This window comes from Bubalus bubalis, chromosome 5, assembly GCF_019923935.1.
Source record: "Bubalus bubalis isolate 160015118507 breed Murrah chromosome 5, NDDB_SH_1, whole genome shotgun sequence".
NCBI classification, from domain to species: Eukaryota; Metazoa; Chordata; class Mammalia; order Artiodactyla; family Bovidae; genus Bubalus; species Bubalus bubalis.
The window spans coordinates 3,556,283-3,577,975 of record NC_059161.1 but is presented as its reverse complement, the minus strand read 5'-3'; the positions used below and the strand labels follow the sequence as shown (position 1 = coordinate 3,577,975).

General features: G+C 42.0%; 1 protein-coding gene across 1 annotated transcript; it reads right to left on the bottom strand.

Moving 5' to 3' along the window:
- Positions 1-235: 235 nt before the first annotated feature.
- ATP6V1G3 (ATPase H+ transporting V1 subunit G3) lies at positions 236-21,417 on the bottom strand. The gene is made up of 3 exons (XM_006078423.3): positions 21,242-21,417; positions 9,856-9,956; positions 236-448 (listed from the first exon to the last, which is right to left on the bottom strand). The coding sequence occupies exons 1-3, from the start codon at positions 21,321-21,323 to the stop codon at positions 275-277; spliced, it is 357 nt and encodes a 118-aa protein (XP_006078485.1). The 5' UTR covers positions 21,324-21,417; the 3' UTR covers positions 236-274.
- Between the last annotated feature and the right edge of the window lie 276 nt (positions 21,418-21,693).

Here is a 21,693-nt window from a genome sequence, read left to right as displayed (position 1 = left end):
ATGCTTTTGCTCATGTGTCAAAAACATGTTAGCTCTGCATTCTTGGCTTAGTCCAAATTAGAAGAGAAGGTCACACCTATTACCAGGAATGCTATGGTAACTTTTTTGTTGGTTTGCTTTTAAATTCAGTATTCATGTGTGAATTATGTCACATGAAAATCTGTAGATGTGTAGTAAATGTAAGATGTACATTTCAAATCTCTTAATACAAATAGGAAGCCATAAACAACCAGGGGGCATGGAAACACTATTTATTGAACAATCAGATGCACAGTTAGGTGGTGATTCTGTAGTTCACATGGATTTCCGGTTTCACGTCACAGACGATGCTTAAAAGCTCATCAATCACACCTTCCATGGACATGCTGTAGCTTGCATTCAGTTCTTTTATCTTCCCTAGGGTTTGAACTTCTATTTCTTCTAAGACATTACTCTGAGAGCCCATTATCTACCAAAATAAAACAGAATTCACTACACTGTACATCACATTAAAATTTACTTGTTTTGTAAGTTAAATTCAGTTTGGATTATCATTTGCATTATGCATTATTTTTCCAGAATTTCTTCAGAGAATGGATAAGGTCACCAATGCTGTGAGTGGGATTGATAGACTTTTCTAAAAAATATACAATCTGCAAAAAAGGTCAAAGCTGAATCACTATGCTGTACAACTGAAGCTGTATTGTAAATCAACTATTAAAAAAAAAAAGGAAGCTGGCCACAGCAGGTGACTTCTAAGTTGACCTTCACACAGTACAAATTGAGGGCAAGTTCACAATCATTATATTAATACCACGCTCAGAAGGTTTTTTTCATGTATTTACGATAGTTTCCACAGAGTTCCTGTGTCTTACTTTCTGAATTAAAAGTCTGCAAATAAAGTTGAAAGACATCATTAAACCCATTATTGCTGGTCTTAAAAGAGCAAATAATTGGTTTGTGAATTTTTAAAATAAATTATCTAGACTCTTTAAATCTGTTTTTTTAGGAATATACAGCCACAATATGCCCCATAAGATACCTTCACAAGCCCAGATATATCATTTATTGTGTGTGTTCAGACATTCAGTCGTGTCCAACTCTCTGCAATACTATGGACCATAGCCTACGAGATTCTTCAATTCATGGGATTCTCCTGACAAGGATACTGGAGTAGGTTGCCATTTCCTCCTCCAGAAGATCTTCCCGACCAGAGACTGAACCCATGTCTCCTGCACTGACGTCGGAGTTTTCTAACAGTGACCCACCTGGGAAGCCCATGGGTGGATTGGGATATTCAATGCATTTTTGACTTCAGTAGTTTCAACCTGGCGTGGGTTGACCAGAAATTAACCCCAGTGTAAGTTGAAGACCTGGACTTGTTGACTGAGTCCCATTACAGTTTTAGACTCAGTGTCACTTAACTTTCTGATTGTCTTTTCATTAACAGTGATCACCAGTATTTCCTATCGTCTCCTCTCTCTCTTAGCTTCTCTGTCAAGTAATGATATGATTGAAATATAATTTCCGTGAACAGTAGGAAAAAGCAAAAAGATAATTTTACCCAAGGAGTGACCAATTTAAAGAGATTCTGCGGTGAAACCCTTTGTAAAATTATCCTTTGCTAAAGCCAACAGTCAGCTCCTAATTGGTCTCCTCTGTAAACTCAGCCTTTCTTGAACAGGGAGTTGTGAAGGCAATACAGCTGGTTTTTGTTTGTTTGTTTTCCTCTTCCCTGAGTGTTTGGGGAAAGCATGCCTTTAATTTAGCAGGAGACTCCACTAATGATTGCCTTCTACCTCAAGGTTGTTAGACTGTTCTCAAGTCTAGACTCCGAATGATCTTTCTGGGTGCCAAACTTGAAATCAAATGTCACTGAGGCATCAGGTTCAAGTTCTTTTCTGTTTACAGTTCAGGCAACTGGGTCTTTCTAGTTCAAACAAAATCATTTTGAAGTGATATAGCTTCTAAGACATCAAATAGCTTTTATAAAATAACGTTTTGATAAGTGAGTACACAAGAAGCATAGACATGTGGATGAAATTTTCCTTTTGCTACAAAGATGTTGAAAAATAATAGAAAACTACTTACCAAAGTAGTTCTACCAAAATTAAAAATTTCCTCTACATCCAATATTGGATTTTATACCAAACTCAAAAAAAAAAGTTACCGTTACTAAATTCAATGTCTTAAGTAGTGAAAAATTTAAAAGACACACTGTTATGAAACTACAATATTACCTACTTTTCTTTGGAGAGGTATTAAAATAGTTATTATTAGGCTGGATTACTGCAGCTGTCCCATTAGACTGGAAATTTTCATCTCAGCCTTAGAATCTTTATTTTTTAAATGAGGGTAACATCACCTATTTGATGGGTTTGTTGTAAAAAGTCAACCAGATTTATGAGTGCAAAGCATGCAGAATTGTAATAGCCTCAAAGTGAGCCATAAATGTAATTTAAAATTTTCTAGAATTATATTTAAAAAATTGGAAAAATTAGCTTGAACAATATTTGTACTTAGCCCAATATAGCTATGCTATTGTTTTAATATAAAATGTAAAATTATTGCTTTATTGTTTGTCATGACACACCTAGGCAATGTATTAAAAAGCAAAGCCATCACTTTGCTGACAAAGGTCCATCTAGTCAAAGCTATGGTTTTCCCAGTAGTCATGCATGGACGTGAGAGTTGGACCATAAAGAAGGCTGAGTGCCAAAGAATTTGTGCTTTCGAACTATGGGGCTGGAGAAGACTCCTGAGAGTTTGTTGGACAGCAAGGAGATCCAACCAGTTAATCCTAGAGGAAATCAGTCCTGAATATTCATTAGAAAGACTGATGCTGAAGCTGCAGCTCCGGTCATTTGGTCACCTGATGTGAAGAGCTGACTCATTTGAAAAGACCCTGATGCTGGGAAAGATGAAAGGCAGGAGGAGAAGGGGACGACAGAGGATGAGAGAGATGGCATCACCAATTCAATGGGCACAAATTTCAGCAAACTTTGGGAGATAGTGAAGGACAGGGAAGACTGAGGTGCTGCAGTCCATGAGGTCGCAGAGTCGGACATGACTGAATGATTGAAGAACAAGTTCCTGTATCCTGCTGTGTATTTTGTTTATAGAATATCTTCACTTGGACTAGTTGCCCTTGAAGGGCTTGGTAGCCACCTGAGAACGACCATCTTTTTTGACAGTGTAGGTACAGGATGACAGATGACAGCTACCAGCCTTAGCTGTATTCTTAATGTGCTTTGTTAAGACAATATGATAATTTTTTGAAGATGTTTGTTATGAAGGTGTGTTTAGCACAGAAGCTTGGCACTGAGCAAGTAATCAGTCAGTTAGTTAGTTGCTCAGTCATGTCTGGCTCTTCGCAACCCCATGAACCGCAGCATGCCAGGCCTCCCTGTCCATCACCAACTCCCGGAGTCCACCCAAACCCATGTCCATTGAGTCAGTGATGCCATCTAACCATCTCATCCTCTGTCGTCCCCTTCTTCTCCTGCCTTCAATCTTTCCCAGCATCAGGGTCTTTTCAAATGAGTCAGCTCTTCACATCAGGTGGCCAAAGAATTGGAGTTTCAGCTTCAACATCAGTCCTTCCAATGAACACCCAGGACTGATTTCCTTTAGGATGGACAGTAAACATTAGTAATAATTATTATGATTTATCACTGTGTTGCTTGCACTTTAAAATTTGTATAATCCATTTTAAACTTTCAGAAATGTTGGAATACCCTTTTAATAACCCAAAGTCCTGTATTTTATCCTGGCTGAAATACTTATTAGTAAAGTATTATTTACTTTACTACTAATAATAGTAAAGCGACTGTGTGGATCACAATAAACTGTGGAAAATTCTGAGAGAGATGGGAATACCAGACCACCTGATCTGCCTCTTGAGAAATCTGTATGCAGGTTAGGAAGCAACAGTTAGAACTGGACATGGAACAACAGACTGGTTCCAAATAGGAAAAGGAGTACGTCAAGGCTGTATATTGTCACCCTGCTTATTTAACTTATGTGCAGAGTACATCATGAGAAACGCTGGGCTGGAAGAAGCACAAGCTGGAATCAAGATTGCCGGGAGAAATATCAATAACCTCAGATATGCAGATGACACCACCCTTATGGCAGAAAGTGAAGAGGAACTAAAAAGCCTCTTGATGAAAGTGAAAGTGGAGAGTGAAAAAGTTGGCTTAAAGCTCAACATTCAGTAAACGAAGATCATGGCATCTGGTCCCATCACTTCATGGGAAATAGATGGGGAAACAGTGGAAACAGTGTCAGACTTTATTTTGGGGGGCTCCAAAATCACTGCAGATGGTGACTGCAGCCATGAAATTAAAAGATGTTTACTCCTTGGAAGGAAAGTTATGACCAACCTAGATAGCATATTCAAAAGCAGAGACATTACTTTGCCAACAAAGGTCCATCTAGTCAAGGCTATGGTCTTTCCTGTGGTCATGTATGGATGTGAGAGTTGGATTGTGAAGAAGGCTGAGTGCCAAAGAATTGATGCTTTTGAACTGTGGTGTTGGAGAAGACTCTTGAGAGTCCCATGGACTGCAAGGAGATCCAACCAGTCCATTCTGAAGGAGATCAGCCCTGGGATTTCTTTGGAAGGAATGATGCTGAAGCTGGAACTCCAGTACTTTGGCTACCTCATGAGAAGAGTTGACTCATTGGAAAAGACTCTGATGCTGGGAGGGATTGGGGGCAAGAGGAGAAGGGGACGACAGAGGATGAGATGGCTGGATGGCATCACTGACTCAATGGATGTGAGTCTCAGTGAACTCCGGGAGTTGGTGATGGACAGGGAGGCCTGGCGTGCTGCAATTCATGGGGTTGCAAAGAGTGGGACACAACTGAGCAACTGAACTGAACTGAACTGGATATTATTTCTAAGTTTATTTGATCCACAATAATTTGAGTTTCTGCAGTATTTTCTGGACAATATGATACCTTGATTCACTACAGACCACTTTATTTTATTTTTTTAAAGATTTTTTATAGTTTTTAAAATTTTATTTTTAATTGGAGGATAATTGCTGTACAGTATTTTGATGGTTTCTGCCATACAGCAACATGAATTTAATGTGGACAATTTTAAAAGTCTTTATTGACTTATTACAGTATTGCTTCTGTATTATGTTTTTTTTTTTTTCCTGTGAGGCATGTGGGATCTTAGATCCCCAACCAGAGATTGTGCCTGATCCCCCTGCATTGGAAGGTGAAGTCTCAACCACTGGGCCACCAGGGAAGTTCCCGTATACCATTTTAAAAGGTCTTCCTTGGGAAGAATTCCATTTGTATCTGAAGACAGTGCTGATTTAAGACACACAGGAGTTACATGAAAGAATTCGAGCTCTGCAAGGACCAGGGTAAGGGTTAGCTCAGCCACTGATGAGGTGAAGTGCCTCAAACGCTGTCAGGCACATAATAGATGCTCAATATGTAGATTGAACAGAAGACAGTGAGTGGATCGCCAGGTGTTACAGAAGACTTATTACCTGTGCTCGATCTCGCTTGCTGGTCAAAGCCTGCTGTTTGAATGGCTGGGACACTATATAAAATAGAAGTGGGTAACCATGCAATACGTAGCAGTGCATTGGGTCAAAGGCTGCCATTGAAGGACTTCTCCACGTGAATTTGCAAACCTTCAGTGTTGACACTGATGTGTGTAGCTTTACAACTAATGACCAACAATGCTGGTGAAATCCTTCAACATTAAACACAGTTCTTTGTAAGCTGTACTTCAGTTTAAGGGCAACAGAGGCTCAGTTCCTGCACACAGCTTTGCATTCTCAATTTGTAGCTGCTTTAAGGAAACAAAAATACTTTCATGACATGAATTTAGGAATATTAAAGATATACAAATCTATATGACCAGGGCACTCATTTTTGAGTCTTTTGCTTAGATGCATGGTCAGTCCACCGTTTATTGGCATTAACATTACTTCATATTTCCATGGTAGCGATCTACTGTTTTCCTCATTAGAAGATGCTATTTTGTAGAACTTTTCCAAGGTCCTGCGGGATGGCTGAAGTAACTGTATCACTAGAGATTTGTCTTTTGAGTATATCGTATAAATGGAATAGAGTATATATTTTGTGTTCATATAAAATCATACAGTATAAATGATGGCTCACTCCCTTGTGGCTCAGAGGGCTTCCCCGGGGGCCCAGATGGTAAAGAATCCACCTGCAAGGCAGGAGACCTGGGTTCAGTCCCTGGATTGGGAAGATCCCCTAGAGACAGGGGATCCAACATCCTGCCTGGAGAGGAGAGGAGCCTGGCAGGCTACAGTCCCTGGGATCACGAAGAGACAGACACAACTGAGTGACTTGCATCTTCACTTCTTTCTCTCAGTGTAGCATCTTTCTAGAATCATCCAAGCTGTTGCATGTTTTACTAGTTTGGTCCTTTTCCTTGCTGAGTGGTATGAAATTTTAGCAAGTGATAAAGTCAAACAAGGAATAAGAAAATAGCAAGGGGTCAGTAAATCTTTGCTGTAAAGACATTCGTTGATATACAGCCCACACTGGGGTACTTGTTTCTCTTGATGAGTCAGGGGAATTGGAAAATACATTAACAAGAGCTAAAAAGCAACCCCCAAAAGGAGCAGCAAGGTGCAACCCCAGTGGCAGGCGGACAGCTGGTTTCTTGGGTCTCCTCCCAGACCTCCTACATGCCCTGGGTTAATGATGATGAGCTTTAGTGGACTAGCTCTCTGTCTGACATACGGGGGTCATGCCAGAATAGAAGATCCGTGCTTGTGGTTTGCAATATACTTGAGGTAACAGAGGTCTAAACATGCTGACCTTTCTATGTGAGCTTTTGATCAACTAGCTGTAAAATTGGATTAGAGCTCTAATTATGAGAGCCATGAGGAGTTTTAATGACTCTCTGATGCAGAGAATAAATATCCCGAGCCAGATTTATACTGTAGGAGATTCTTCTGGAGAAATAATATTTCAAGGGAGTAAACCCAGCTACTTTCTAAAATGATGGTCAGTTTTGTAATTACTTAAAAAAATAGTAATGCATATGTTAGAAATGTCCCACACAGGATCATAAAAGCTGATTGGCATCAAGAATGGTTATTTTTTTTTGGGGGGGGGGTGGGTCCTAATACGTCATGGGCTTCCCAGGTGGCACAGAGGTAAAGAATCTGCCAGCCAACGCAGGAGGTGCAGATTCAATCTCTGGGTCAGGAAGATCCCTTGGAGAGGGAAATGGCAACCCACTGCAGTGTTCTTACTAAGAACGTTCCATTGACAGAGGAGCCTGGTGGGCTACAGTTCATGAAGCCACAGAGAGTCAGATGTGACTGAGCGTATACAGACGCATGACAGAAAAAAGAAAAAAGAAAAAGATGCCCATGGAAGAGATGCTTAGTTATTCATTCGTACAGTGAATACTTGTTGGATGCTTCTGGAGGAGCAGATGCTATTCCAATAAGAAAGGCAACAGAGAAGAAAACAAAGAACCATCACTTTGGCTCACAGTCCAGAAGGAAAGATAAACAATAAGCAAAAAAAAATTTTTTTTAAATATATAATATATCCAGTGGTGATAAATGCTCTGACTATAATGGATATATATATATATATATATATATATATATATATATATATTTTACCAGAGACATTATTTTAGACAAGGTGATCAGTAAGAAGAGCTAACACTTAAACAGAGATCAAGGAGAGGTGAATGTGCATTAAATAAGAACCACGGAATGGACATAGCATATGCAAAGGCCCGGTGGCAGCTGCCTACTTAGTTCTTCTGGGGAAAAATGAGGAGACATATGGCGAGAACAGGGCAAGTAGAGACAAAAAAAGTTACAAGTGGCCAAAGTAGATATTGTTGTCTATTGCTAACAAGCCTTCTGGTATTTTCTTATGATTTCCTTTTCAACTAGCTGGCTTCACTCCATAAATCCTTCATGAAAATATAAAGCAATGCTGTTTCCTACCCTAGCATTTGACTAATATCTGCAGTTCAGAGTAAAAAGTAAGTGCATACCATTTTCAGAGCTGATGTTGGGAAGATTCCCAGGGGCCAATCATGGAGGGGATATATACATGTGTGTTCTTGGAATCTTATGAGTTCTTTTTGTGAATTTTGATAAGAAGGAGTTGCTTTTGCTAAGTTGCCCACTTTATTCTAGAAAGGACATTTTATTTTAAGAAATAGCCCCTTGGAAAAGTTTTTCCCACTGTGGGATCTAATGTACCTTATCCTACATGATTTCTGTACCAACTGCCACTAAAATCAAAGCTGTAAACAGAGAGATTTACAAACTGCTTGTAGTTCATCTTGCAATGTCCAGCTTCTACACAGAGCTTTATTTATAATTTTGCTGAGGCAAAAAGAAAACATACAAACCTTAGTTATGGCACATGGAACTTAATCGTTTCTTTTAGTCTGTGCTGCAGTTGGCTCAGAAAAATTCATGCACTTATTTTTTTTACTGTAAACTGCAGATATTTTAAAATTACTAGTGTAGGAAAAAGCACTTCTTAATATTTTAGTAAAAGATTTGTTGAATGAAGTCAGCCAATTGAAAAGGAAATCATAAGGAAAAACCAGAAGACTTTTCAGCAATTTACAACAACATCTACGTGGATCATTTGTAAATCTTGAGTTCACCGAAGGAAATTTGGCCTAACAAGCTCATTGTAAACACTGTGCAACACTTTTTATTGATTCTACCAGTAAACGTTAATAGACAGCAACAAGAAAAAAAAAATGTTCTCTGATTTTTTTTCTTACTTAAATGTATTAGTCGATAATCTATAGCAGGAATGATGCTTTAACCAATTCCATTCACTTGTATATTTGAGAACATGATTTTTAACCTATACTGTGTTAGATAATAACTACAGATTGATACTTTCTCTGACAAATCCAAAGGCCTCAGAAGTGAAAATGTAAAATCAGTAATTTTGTAACATTTGTTTGAGGGACTTTCCTGGAGATCAAGTGATTAGGATTCTGTCTTCCAATGCAGGGGGTATGGGTTTGATCCCTGGTTGGGAGCTAAGACCCTACATGCCTCAGGGCCAAAAGCCCAAAACATCAAACGGAAGCAATATTGTAACAAATTCAACAAAGACTTTAAAAATGGTCCATCCATATCAAAATGTCTTTTTTAAAAAAAGGTGATTTTATTTGATATTCAGCCTTGAAGTGAAGTGAAACTTGATCAGTTGTGTCCAACTCTTTGCGACTCATTCCATGTCCATGGTATTCTCCAGGCCAGAATACTGGAGTGGGTGGCCTTTCCCTTTTCCAGGGAATCTTTCTAACTCAGGTCTCCCGCATTGCAGGCAGATTCTTTATCAGCTGAGCCACCAGGGAAGCCCAAGAACACTGGAGAGGGTAGCCTATCCCTTCTCCAGCAGATCTTGCCAACCCAGGAATCAACCAGGGTTTCCTGCGTTGCAGGCAGATTCTTTACCAGCTGAGCTACCAGGGAAGCCCCATATTTAGCCCTGGTTGAACTCTATTTGCTGCGTCCCGTGTATTTTTCTCTCCTGGTATCATGCATGATGGACTTCCCTGGTGGCTCAGCAGTGACAATCCACTGGCCAAGGCAGGAGATGCAGGTTCGATCCCTGGGTGGGGAAGATCCCCTGGAGGAGGAAATGGCAACCCACTCCAGTATTCTTGCCTGGGAAATCCCATGGACAGAGGAGCCTGGAGGGCTACAGTCCACGGGGTGGCAAGAGTCAGACATGGCTTCCAACTAAACGACAACAACGTTGCGTGTGACACTGAGGAGGATCAATATCTTATTATTAATGAATACATTCATGCCTTAGAGTCTACGCTGCAAAAACCCTGGTGCTGACTCTCGTACCCACCTTTGCCTGTTTCTGTCGAAACTCCTCATCTCGCTGCATTTTGTACTGATCAGTCTCTGCCATCGCTTCCTCCTTGGCTTGGCGTAGTCGCTTGACTTTTCCTGAAAATTAACAGGGGCACGGAAGGAGTGATATTTCTTTTCAACACATCTGGAATTTTCAACTTGACTTTTAAAAATGTGGATGTGGTCTTACATTTTCTTTAAGCTTTTTAATTTTTTTTTCTTTCTAGGATGACACCCTTTATTAAAAAAATGATAGATATTGAAAAATCCCTGATTTTTTTCAATTGGATTCTTTAGAACAGGGACATGACAACGTTCTTTCACAAGTCCATGTTTCAATACAATACCCGCCCATTTACTCACAGCGGTGCCAGCCAGGGAACAGGCTTTAGTTGTCACTGACTCGAGCAGACATCATTTGGTCAGATTTTCTGTCCTGATTTGCTGCCAGGAATCCTTCAGTCCATACCAACTGGATTCTATTTAATACTGGCAGATCTCCAAGTGCACAAACATGCTACTCAGACTCTATCAAACCGACTCACAATTTTTTTTTTAAGTATTTTATTGGATTTTTCTTTTCCAGTTTGTTGACTCTAGAAAGTCTGATTAAGCCCCACAACACATCAAAGTAGATATTTTTTGTAGCAGCTTTCTCTGAGGGGGACTTGAAAGTGATTGTAAAAGCAATTGTTTTTAATGGTGAGGAGATTTAGTTAAGTAGCTCTCTTTTCTTTTATTAAGAGCAAAGGTGTAAGCCTTAAGCCAGCAGACAGCACCGAAGATCAAAGTTTCAGACTAGCACAGAGCTGTGGAGATCATTAGGTAAGCCCGTGACTTTGTTTGACAGCCAGAGGAAGTTTGGGGGTTACAGAGAAACAGTTATCTCTGCTAGTCGCTCACCACCCACCGCCTTCAGATACTCATGCTTCGTGAGCTTTAAAACTTTGAAGAAATCCTGAACTGTGTTAAAATTAACTTTTCCCCAAATCTGTTGCCTGTTTCAGTTACATACCTTTATCCTTTTGCCCATCTAACAGCATATTTCCTTTTCTCTGGTAATGTCTCTTAAGCTTTCGTTGATGGCTTTTGTCAAAGGTTTGTTTACAGTGTGGTGGGTGCCTGCGAAGTCGCTTCAGTCGCATCTGACTCTTTGTGACCGTGTGGACTGTAAGCCCGCCAGGATCCTCTGTCCATGGATTTTTCCGGGCAAGGATACTGCGGTGGGACCCTCCTCCAGGGGATCTTCCGTACGCAGGGATGGAACCCGTGCCTCTTGCACCTCCTGCGTTGGCCGCTCCTTTACCACTAGTGCCGCCTGGGAAGCCCTCTATGGTGTAGACTTTGAACTAAATAAGTGTGTTCTCAGACATAGCAAACAAACTCATGTTTACCAAAGGGGCCAGTGGGGGAGAGGAATAAGTTAGGAGTTTGGGACTAACATATATGCACTACTAAATACAAATATGGGCTTCCCAGGCGGTTCAGTGGTAAAGAATCCACCTGCAATGCAGGAGACATGGGTTTGATCTCTGGGTGGGGAAGATCCCCTGGAGAAGGAAATGGCAACCCACTTCAGTATTCTTGCCTGGAAATCCTATGGACAGCAGGATAATCCTGGTGGGCTACAGTCCACAGGGTCGCAGAGTCAGACACAAGTTAGGAACTAAACAACAGCAACATTTATAAATATACAAATATATAAGCATATTAATATAAACAACAAGGGCTGTATAGCATAAGAAACTATATTCAATATTTTCTAATAACATATCTAGGAAAATCATCTGAAAAAGAATATATATATATGTATATAGATCTGTGCACAGATATATATGTGTGTGTATATATTTTGATTGTTTGTCAAAGTCGCTCAGTCATGTCAGATTCTTTTTGACCTCATGGACTATATAGTCCAAGGAATTCTCCAGGCCAGAATACTGGAGTGGGTAGCCTTTCCCTTCTCCAGGGGATCTTCCCAACCCAGGGATCGAACCTAGATCTCCCGCACTGCAGGCGGATTCTTTACCAGTTGAGCCACCAGGGAAGCCGATGTGTACACATGTATACATATATATGTGTGTGTCTATGTAGGTATATACATATATGTGTATACATACACATATATGTATATACTGAAACTAACACAACACTATAAGTCAATGATACTTCAAAAGAAGTAAGTTAATAAGCATGTTCTCATTAAGTAGCATAAAAGAATTTTTATGTTATTTTATTTTTCAAACATTTTATTAAAAGAAAATCTTAACATAAACTTTTATCTCTTATCTAGGTACATGCTTTACTTGGCTTTATGTACCTTTGGTGTATTTGAGTGTAAATGGTTTGTAGATTTCTCTTCCCATGATATACAAGCTGCTTTGGTAGTCACTGTATACAGATGGAGTAAAGAGAGTCTCTGAGTTATAAATCGAAATGTGTCTGACTATTTCACCTGAGTGGGACTGAGCAGACCTCCTTCAGAACAGATACTTTCTTCTAAATTCTCTGTAAAAGCCAAGGTCTCGTGAACATGACTGCTCTTCTAAAGCATTCACAGCAATGCTTAATTAACACTCCTCCCCATTTTGCATCTACAGACGTTTTCAATTCTCTATAGTTCTAGCCATTTGGTGGCAATTGGACATGGATCATCCATAGAACAAATAGATGATATGTGGGCAAGGTAGGCTCTTCTGGGGTCCCCAGCCCACTTTCTTATCACTGCTCATGACTGACATTAGGAGAAAAATGTATTTAAGGTGTGGCAGCATTTTCTTAGGGTAGATTGCAGGATACATAGTGATGGGTTGCAGGATCCGGTTTTATCCAATCGAGCACATGAAACGTCATGACTCTCCATGTTAATTGCATCTTAGGTGAAAATACTGGTCTCAGAGTCATGACTCTAGCACATAGAAATGATGCTAGTAAGAAGCTCTCCAAGCGCCCTGCCCCCAGAAGCATCCAGGACTCCACTTAAGAGGCCACACACTAGCTCCATCCCACAGCAACAAGCGAGAGTGCGTCTGATTCCCCCGCGTGGCACCGGTCACCCGCTGGTTCTCATTCAATTAAAGAGGAGAGCTGCGGGGAGATGGCTGCTTGCACAGCAGTTGTCTGGAAGGACTGGACAGCTGCTGCCGGGAGAGCCGGCATATGTTCCGCCCGATTGCATCCAGGGCAAGAAGCGGGGAGCCTCAGGCCGGCTGTCTCATCGGAGGCGAAGCAAAATGAGCACCTCAGATCTGCTCCTGTTAACCTCTTGCTGGGGTCTCTGTGCAGGAGGTTTCCCAATTTTAAAATTACACCACCTTCAGAAAGACAAATAGCTGAAGATATCGCTTAAATGCAGAATCTAAAAAATTGATACTAGTGAACTTACTTACAAAACAGGAACATTCACAGACTTAGAGAACTGATTTAGGGTTACCAGGAGCAAAGGGTGGGAGGAAGAGATTGGGAGAGTGGGGTGGACATGTCCACACTGCTATATTTGAAATGATGCCCAGCAAGGACCTGCTGTGCAGCACAGGGAACTCTGCTCAATGTTCAGTGGCAGCCGCATGGGAGGGGAGTTCGGGGGAGAATGGATACATGTGTATGGATGGCTGAGTCTCTTCACTGTTCACTTGGAAACTATTGCATTGTTAATTTGCTATACCCCAATTAAAAAGTAAAAAGTTAAAAAAAAAGTATTCTGTAATAATCTAAATGGGAAAAGAATTTGAAAAAGAATGGACGCTTGTATAGGCATAATTGAATCGCTTTGCTTTATACCTGAAGCTAGCACAGCATTGTTAATCAACTATACTCCAATATAAAAACAAACAAACAAACAAAAAACAAAACCAACAAGGTGCCCAACACACGTTCCCTGGAGTGGAAATAAGAGACATTTAGCCCACCAGTACCACTGTCTGTCCACTACGTCGCCCACTCTTCTGGGTCTTGTTGATACAGCAGCAAAAGCCACAAGCAGATCTGCATAATGTAATAGAGGGAGGCAGAAACAGAAAAGAGACAGTGAGGATATAACACGACAAAGATGACGAATACCATGCAGGAGAGCAAAGGCAGCTAAGGGTCAGAGAGAGGGGTAGGTGCTAACACAGACAAGGCAAGCCTCTCAGAGGATGAGATACATGAGCAGGGACCTCGAGAAATATTATTAGCCATGCAAATACCTGAACGGGAAGAGCATTCCAGGCAGAGGGAATAGTAGACATGAAGACCCTGAGCGGGAACGCTACTTGACCTGTTGAAGGAACAGTAAAGGCATCCTCATGGCGGGCCTCAGGTCAGAGAGAGCAGAATGGTTGAGTGTTAGATGACATCAGAGAGGCAGCAGAAGCCAGGGCACAGAGAGCTCACGAGGAGGGTAAAGGTTAGGGTCCTTGAGATGCTAAAGCCGCAAAGGGTTTTTAGCCAAGATGTGGTGTTCTACTACTTCTGGTTTACACAGATTTCTTTAGCTGGTGTGACAAAAACAGATTGTAGGGGCAAGGGAGAAGCAGGAAGATGGGTCTGAAAGTTACTGCAGGGGTTCAGACGAATGTTTACGATGAGCAGAAATAGCAAAGCAGCCGTGGAATTAATTAGCAAGGAGTTACATATCCTTTGAAGAGAGTTGAGGAATAAACGGGAGGGACACGTGAGCCCATGCTGGCTCCAACATTTTATTCTGGGGCAAAGTCAAGCGGGCAGTTTAATTGTGATGCCCAGTAAACATCTAGCGGAGATCGGGAGAAGGCTGATGTTTATATAAATCTGGAGATCAAGGAAACAGGCCAGGCTGGAGACGTAAAATTTGAGAATTATCAGCACGGAGCCAAGATTTAAAGTCACAGAATTAGATGTAATCTCTTAGGAAGCGTCTGTGGATACGGAAGAGGACACATCCCAGGTGGGGCCCCCACTCTAGAGACTGGCAAAATGACAGAAATTCAAGCCTGAGAGCAGGGTTGCGGAGGCAGTAAAGGGAGGGTTTCAGAGATGAAAGAAAAATTCAGTTGTGACTGAGATTGTTCATTAGTTGGGTTTAGCAACTTTGCTGGTCTTGACAAGAGGGAACTCTGACGGAGCTGGAGGGACAAAGTTCTGATTAGAGTTTCCAGAGCAAAGGGAATTTTTAAAATGTAGATTCAAGGCATACAGAAGTTCGAGGCATACAAAAACATACAAAGAAGATAAGGACACAGGACTGTCAAGTGAATTTGATGACCAGCAGATGTTAGATTGTGTTTACACATCTCGAAAGTCTGTTTACATTTGGTACCTGCGAATGTGACCTCTCTTGGAAAGAAGGGTTTTGTGGATGTAATCAAGTTGAGATGAGGTCATGCTGGATTAAGATGGGCCCTCTATCTGAGGACTGGCATCCTTACAAGGAGAGGAGAGACTTCCCTGGTGGTCCAGTGGCTAGGACTGTGCCTTCCAATGCAGGGGGTGCAGGTTTGATCCCTAGGTGGGGCGCTCAGATCTCACATGCTTCGTGCCGCATCCCCCCCCCCAAAAAAAACAACAGAAATCATATTGTAACAAACTCAGTAAAGACTTAAAAAGGGCTCACATCAAAAACAAAACCTTGAAAACCAGAAAGGAGAGGGAGTTTGGACACAGAGGCCTAGGGACACAGAGCAGACACACAGCGACTGCTGCCTGATTGCAGAGGCATGTCAGAAGGACGCGGCTCCCGGCCAAGGGAAGGCAAGGGCTGCTGACCATCAGCAGAAGCTGGGAGACAAGCAGGGCAAAAGTCCTCCCCGAGACCCTTGAGAAAGGACTGTCCCCACCCCCAGCAGCTTCTGTCTGGACTCTGGCCGCCAGACCTGGAGGTTAACACATTTCTGTTGCTGTCAGCCACCCTGTGTGGGGTGCCTGGTTACAGGAGTCCTGGGAAGCTAAGGCTCGGAGAAACAACGTTTGCTGAGCAGTGGAAGCAAAGTCAGGTGGTTGAGTGCGGTAGAAAGAGTAAGTATCCAAATGAAAAAAAAATAGGCATAAACAGAGCAGGGGTCACCTTGATTTGGTATAAACAGAAAGGGCACTTTAGGAGTATTTGGAGATTTCTATCTGTTACTAATAACATTTTTATTGTTTTACCACGTGTGTGTGTGTGTGTGTGTGTGCACGCACGCGCACGTGCACACACACAACTATTTGTGACCCCAGGGACTGAAGCCCACCAGGTTCCTCTGACCATGGGCTTTCCCAGGGAAGAATACTGGGGTGGGTTGCCATTTCCTTCTCTCAGGAATCAAACCTGCATTGGCAGGCAGATTCTTTACCACCGTGCCACCTGGGAAGCTCTACCACATGGAGAGAAAAAAAAAAATCTCTCCTGGCTTTGAGAGGGTTGTTAATATTATGATATAACCATGCTGGTTCAAAGAACGCCCTGATTCTGCTCGCCTACCGCAAACAGTAGTAAATAACCCGGAAAGCAAAGCAGCGTTTCTCTACCGGGGCCTGTGACTGCTAGAGTGCTGCTTCTCTGCTGGTCCTCACGTCTCCTCTCATTCCTCTGCCTGCTTGTAATTCCTTTACTTTTCCTTTAACTTGTTCTTTCCTTGTTAAAATGTGTATATATATATATAATATGTAGTTTTATGTAGATCCTAGATTGAACATAACCAAATGTTTTTAATAGACGAAAATGTTGTATGGTTATTATTTTAACACAACCCACTCGAAGATATCAAAGTCCAATATACTTACCAATACCCCATTAGTCTGTGGACTATAAAGTAAAAGGAAGCATTTACAAGCTTACAAAACATGCAAAACAGGGCCATGAATTTCTACTGCAACATTTTTTGTTTTATTAGTTAAGTAGAATTCATGTCTCCCTAAATCAGAACACTCACTTGCATCATGAAAAAAATGATTAAGTCAAGATGCTTGTTGAAATAAATTTGGAATATCTGTATACTGAGAAAACAAATAAGCAATTACAAAAAAACTCATGGCAAGCCATCCGAACAAGTCTATATTATTGTACTCACTGATGTGTTATCTAAGTAAGAAGTAGAAATATTTAAATTATTTATTTTGCAAAAGTATCATTCCCCTGGAGGAGGGCATCACAACCCACTCCAGTATTCTTGTCTGGAGAATCCCATGGACAGAGGAGCCTGGTGGGCTGCAGTCCATGGGATCTTTAAGAGTCAGACACGACTGAGCAGTCACATACTCGTAAAGTGTAATTCAGTGGACTTCCTGGAACATGGACCTGCCCAACACCATCCCGCCTGCCCAAGGCTCAGCCCACACTGTCTGGTTACCATCCTTACAGATGTCTCTATCTCTGAGTCTGCAATGCGTGTAAGTGAGATAAATAGTGCTCTTATAAAACGTCAAGCTTAAAGAAAAAAATCATATTTCCAAAGACACAAGTCCTTATTCCTCCTGTTGATAATAGTACCTTGAATTTTTTATTCTAATTCTGATCAAAGATGCAATTGAACTGAATAAATAAAGGAATGAAATAAAAGAACAGTGAAACACAAGAGAACCTACCCGGGGTACCTTGGCCTGTTTGTGAAGGGAATACGATGCTCAGTTATAGCTGAGCAAGAACCCGGGCTTATCCAGTGAAAACGGTCCTCAGGGCCCATGCTCTTTGAGGAAGAAGACAGACACCCTGTATAAAGTGGACTTCCCTGGTGGTCCAGGGGCTAAGACTGTGCTCTCAATGCAGGGGCCCAGCTTCGAGCCCTTCAGGGCACTAGAGCTGACTTGCTGCCACTAACATGAGAGGCCCACGTGCCACGGCCAACCCCTGCTGCAGCCAGACAAACAAACAAATATTTGCTTAAAAACTGAGTGCACAAACAGGGCCTCTGGATCAGCCTAGAGGGGTGGGTGGGGAGGGAGATGGGAGGGAGGTTCAAAAGGGAGGGGATATTATGTACACCTGTGGCTGATTCATGTTGAAGTTTGACAGAAAACAAAATTCTGTAAAGCGTTTATCCTTCAATCAAAAAATAAGTAAATTAAAAAAAATTGTGTGTGCAGAGTGCAGAGGTTATTGGTTGAAAAAACATTCACAAACATATTTTCCAAAATGGTTTTTAAGGTCGGAGTATTTACTATTACTGACTGATATTTGCTTGACTACTTCTGAACAAAGAGTAAGAAAAAAAAAGTACACAAATACTTTAAGTGACTGGTAAACAAAATTAACATTTTGAATAAGAAAAATACGGTATGGATTTTCCAGTACTGACATCTGAGGGGTGATTGCCCAAAGGCAGCATGTTTACTAGAGGAAAGGAAAAGAGGTTTGGCTTTCATCTTTATTATGAAATCTGAGGTTAGATCCTTTAGAGTGGTTCTCACCTCCAAACAACTTGCCTGACTCATTAGGCTTCTCTAATGACATTGAAAAATGAGAAATAATTGGTAAAAAACATTTGGATCCTATGATGATATTCTTTATTTTATTTTTTGATTTGTCATTTTTTTTAAAAATTGAAGGATAGGTGATTTACAATGTTGTATTGATTTCTGCTGAACAGGAAAGTGATTCAGTTATACACACATATACATTCTTTTTTAAAATATTCTTTTCCATTATGTTTATTATAGGGTATTGAATATAGCTTTCTGTGCTACACAGTAGGGCCTTATTGTTTATTGATAATATTGTTTGTGTATTTGATTGTTGTTTTGTTTCTTCTACAAGGGAAAGCAAAGGTAACATAATTATTAAGTCTTAAATAAGCTGGTCTTCTGTTCTGGAAAGTTTAAATGTGGTAAAGAAACTTGAATAAAAGATAAGCAGATTTTCTACACTGTTTCAGCCAGCAAGTCCTGGGCAACTTTGTTTTCCAAACAGTTGCTCCACATTTATACCATTTTGCTATCCTTGGTCATGTTTTTAAAAATTATATTTTTAGTTAAACTTTTTTTTTTTTAAGAATTTTATTTTTGGTTCCCTGACCAAGGCTGGAACCCACGCCCCCTGCACTGGAAGTGTGGCACCCTAACCACACACCAGCAGGCCAGTCCCGGCTGGGTCTCCTGCAGAAACAGGAGTGGAGAGGTGGATCAGGCTGAACTCACTCACTCTCAGCCTCCTTTCCTCTTCCAGCTCCTCCACGGGGCTTTTTCTCTTTTCGTTGTTGGTGTCCACATGGCTGAGTGCTCAGGAAATCAATTTATCTTAAGAAAGGAAAATTATTTTACCTGTGGTCGAAAACCCCCAGGGACTGAGGGGTACCTGACCTTGCCTCCCTCTCTCCCTCTCTCTCTCTCTGTCTCTCTCTCTCCATCTCTGTCTCTCTGTCTCCCTCCCTCCCTCTCTCTCTCTGTGTCTCTCTCTCTCCCTCTGTCTCTGTCTCTCTTCATCTCTCTCTCTCTGTCTCCCTCCCTCCCTCTCCCTCTCTGTCTCTGTCTCTGCCTGTCTCTCTGTCTCCCTCCCTCCCTCTCTCTCTCCATCTCTCTCTCTCTGTGTCTCTCTCTGTCTCTGTCTCCCTCCCTCTCTCTCTGTCTGTCTCTCTCTCCCTCTCTGTCTCTGTCTGTCTCTCTGTCTCCTTCCCTCCCTCTCTCTCTCTGTGTCTCTCTCTCTCCATCTCTGTCTCTCTGTCTCCCTCCCTCCCTCTCTCTCTCTGTGTCTCTCTCTCTCCCTTTGTCTCTGTCTCTCTCCATCTCCATCTCTCTCTCTCTGTCTCTCTCTCTCTCTCTCTTTGCAGTGTCCTGAGCCTGCCTTTCATTCAGCATATTGAAGCCGGACCCACCCTCTTCCTATCACTTCATGTGTAAGCAATGGTTTTATGACACTATCCTAATCTACAGGACTTAGACTCTAATTGCCGCAAGGACAGGGCATGTAATTAGGAGGAAGGTAATGACCCTCTCTGTGACAGATTAAGTGGCGATGTGATAGGAAATGGAGGAGTGCGAAAAAGAGATCAGGGAACCTGAGTGGGTCAGAGATCTTCAACGTTAGTTCATTCATTATAAAAATCAAGTACATTTTGTACAGTGCAGACTGTGCCTGGGGACTCAGACCCCATCCAAGTCTGTCTCTACAATTTATCCTCTGTGACCTTGAGCAACCAGCATGATTTCTCTCAGGGTCATGTTCCCCTTTTTGCAAAATAAGTTGGTGTGAGGAGTAAACAAGGTATGCTTTGATCATGGTACCTGGATGAATTTTTCTATTTTTCAAAAAATATTATGGCAAATTATGGACTCTCAGTTTCCACATACATGAAATGGAAATAATAGTAATACCTAATTCATATGGTTGTTGTGAATAGCAAAGAGAAGAGGAAGGAGATACAGGTTTAATGAGGATATCCTACATGTAATTAAGTAGATGCATGACTAAATAGCAAGAACGTTAGCAAATGAGAATTAAATGGAAATATTTTTAAAGATGTCTCAGTGGTAAAGACTCCACCTGACAATGCAGGAGAAGCAAAAGACCCAGAGACCCAGTGCAGGTTTGACCCCTGGGTCAGGAAGATCCCCCTGGAGAAAGGAATGGCAACCCACTGCAGTGTTCTTGCCTGGAGAATCCCATGGACAGAGGAGCCTGGCGGGTTATGGTCCATGGGGTCACAAAGAGTCAGATATGACTGAAGCGACTAAACAACAAACAAAAATTTTTGAACATTGGAAATGAAAAGCCATCCAGAGAGGGAGGAGAATGAGCCATGAGCTGTTATGATTGCAATTTTACAGGAACAGAAACCGAAGCTTACAGAGGATAAGTCACTTGAGGAAATTCACCCCCTATTAAGTAGATTCAGTCTGGAAGTCGTCCTTTTTTTTTTCTTCTTGGTCATGCCCCAGAACTCGTGAGATCTTAGTTCCCCAACCAAGGACTGCGCCCCGGGACGGCCAGGGAGTTCCCGGTTGTCCGTCTCGGAACCATGGCACAGTATTGAGACTCTGAGCTGTAGCACCATGGAGGAAGCTCAGAGGCAAAGCTTAAGCCTCCGTGACTTCAGTGCCCTTAACCATCTCCCTTAGGTCGTGACCGGTCCTAAAGACCTGAGCCGAGAAGCCCATCCCCGCTACGGTGATGGGACACAAACACGTGGGTAGTTTCTGGGAAGCGGCCAGCCTCTCCCAGGGAGCGTGGTGGGACCAGGATTTCATTGGCATCTCCCCCGCCCCCGAGATCTGTGCGCGCCCACCCTGCTGCACTCCCCTCATCCCATTTTGTGACAGAGAAGGCAGGTGCTCAGTCGCGTCTCTCTGCGACCCCATGGACTGGAGCCCACCAGGCTCCTCTGTCCATGGGATTCTCCAGCCGAGAATACTGGAGTGGGTTGCTGTATCTTACTCCCAGGGATCTTCCTGACCCAGGGATGGAACCTGTGTCTCTTGCCCCGGACATATCAGACGGAATGGAAGAGACTTACTCTTCTTGGCTTCCTCGAGCTTGTCCTTGGCCCTCTTCTCTGCCTGAAGGAGCTGGTGGATCCCCTGTGACTGGCTGGTCATGGCTGCGGCTCCAGGTCAGGCAGCTTCTGCGACTCTGGGAAGGGATGGCTGTTTGTCCTTAGAGAAATCAGCTCAGAGCTCACACTGTTGTGTCAACAAGCACAGCTGTTGCTTCCAAAGTGACCTGAGGTGTGGGCTACTGGACTCCAAGGAGAGGCCAAGGGTGGAATCCAGAAAAGCAAGTTAAGGAGGCTGAGAACGTAGTTGTGTCAACTTTAGCTCTTTTCTGTGAATTAAGAACACTTTCAACGGGGTGCTGTGTTTGCTTACAAAGAATGAATAAAATATCTGTAGGGAGATCAGCGTCCCTCACCTTCCAAGGAATATTGACTTATTTATGGCATTTTTCTTCCAACTTAACTTAAAACAA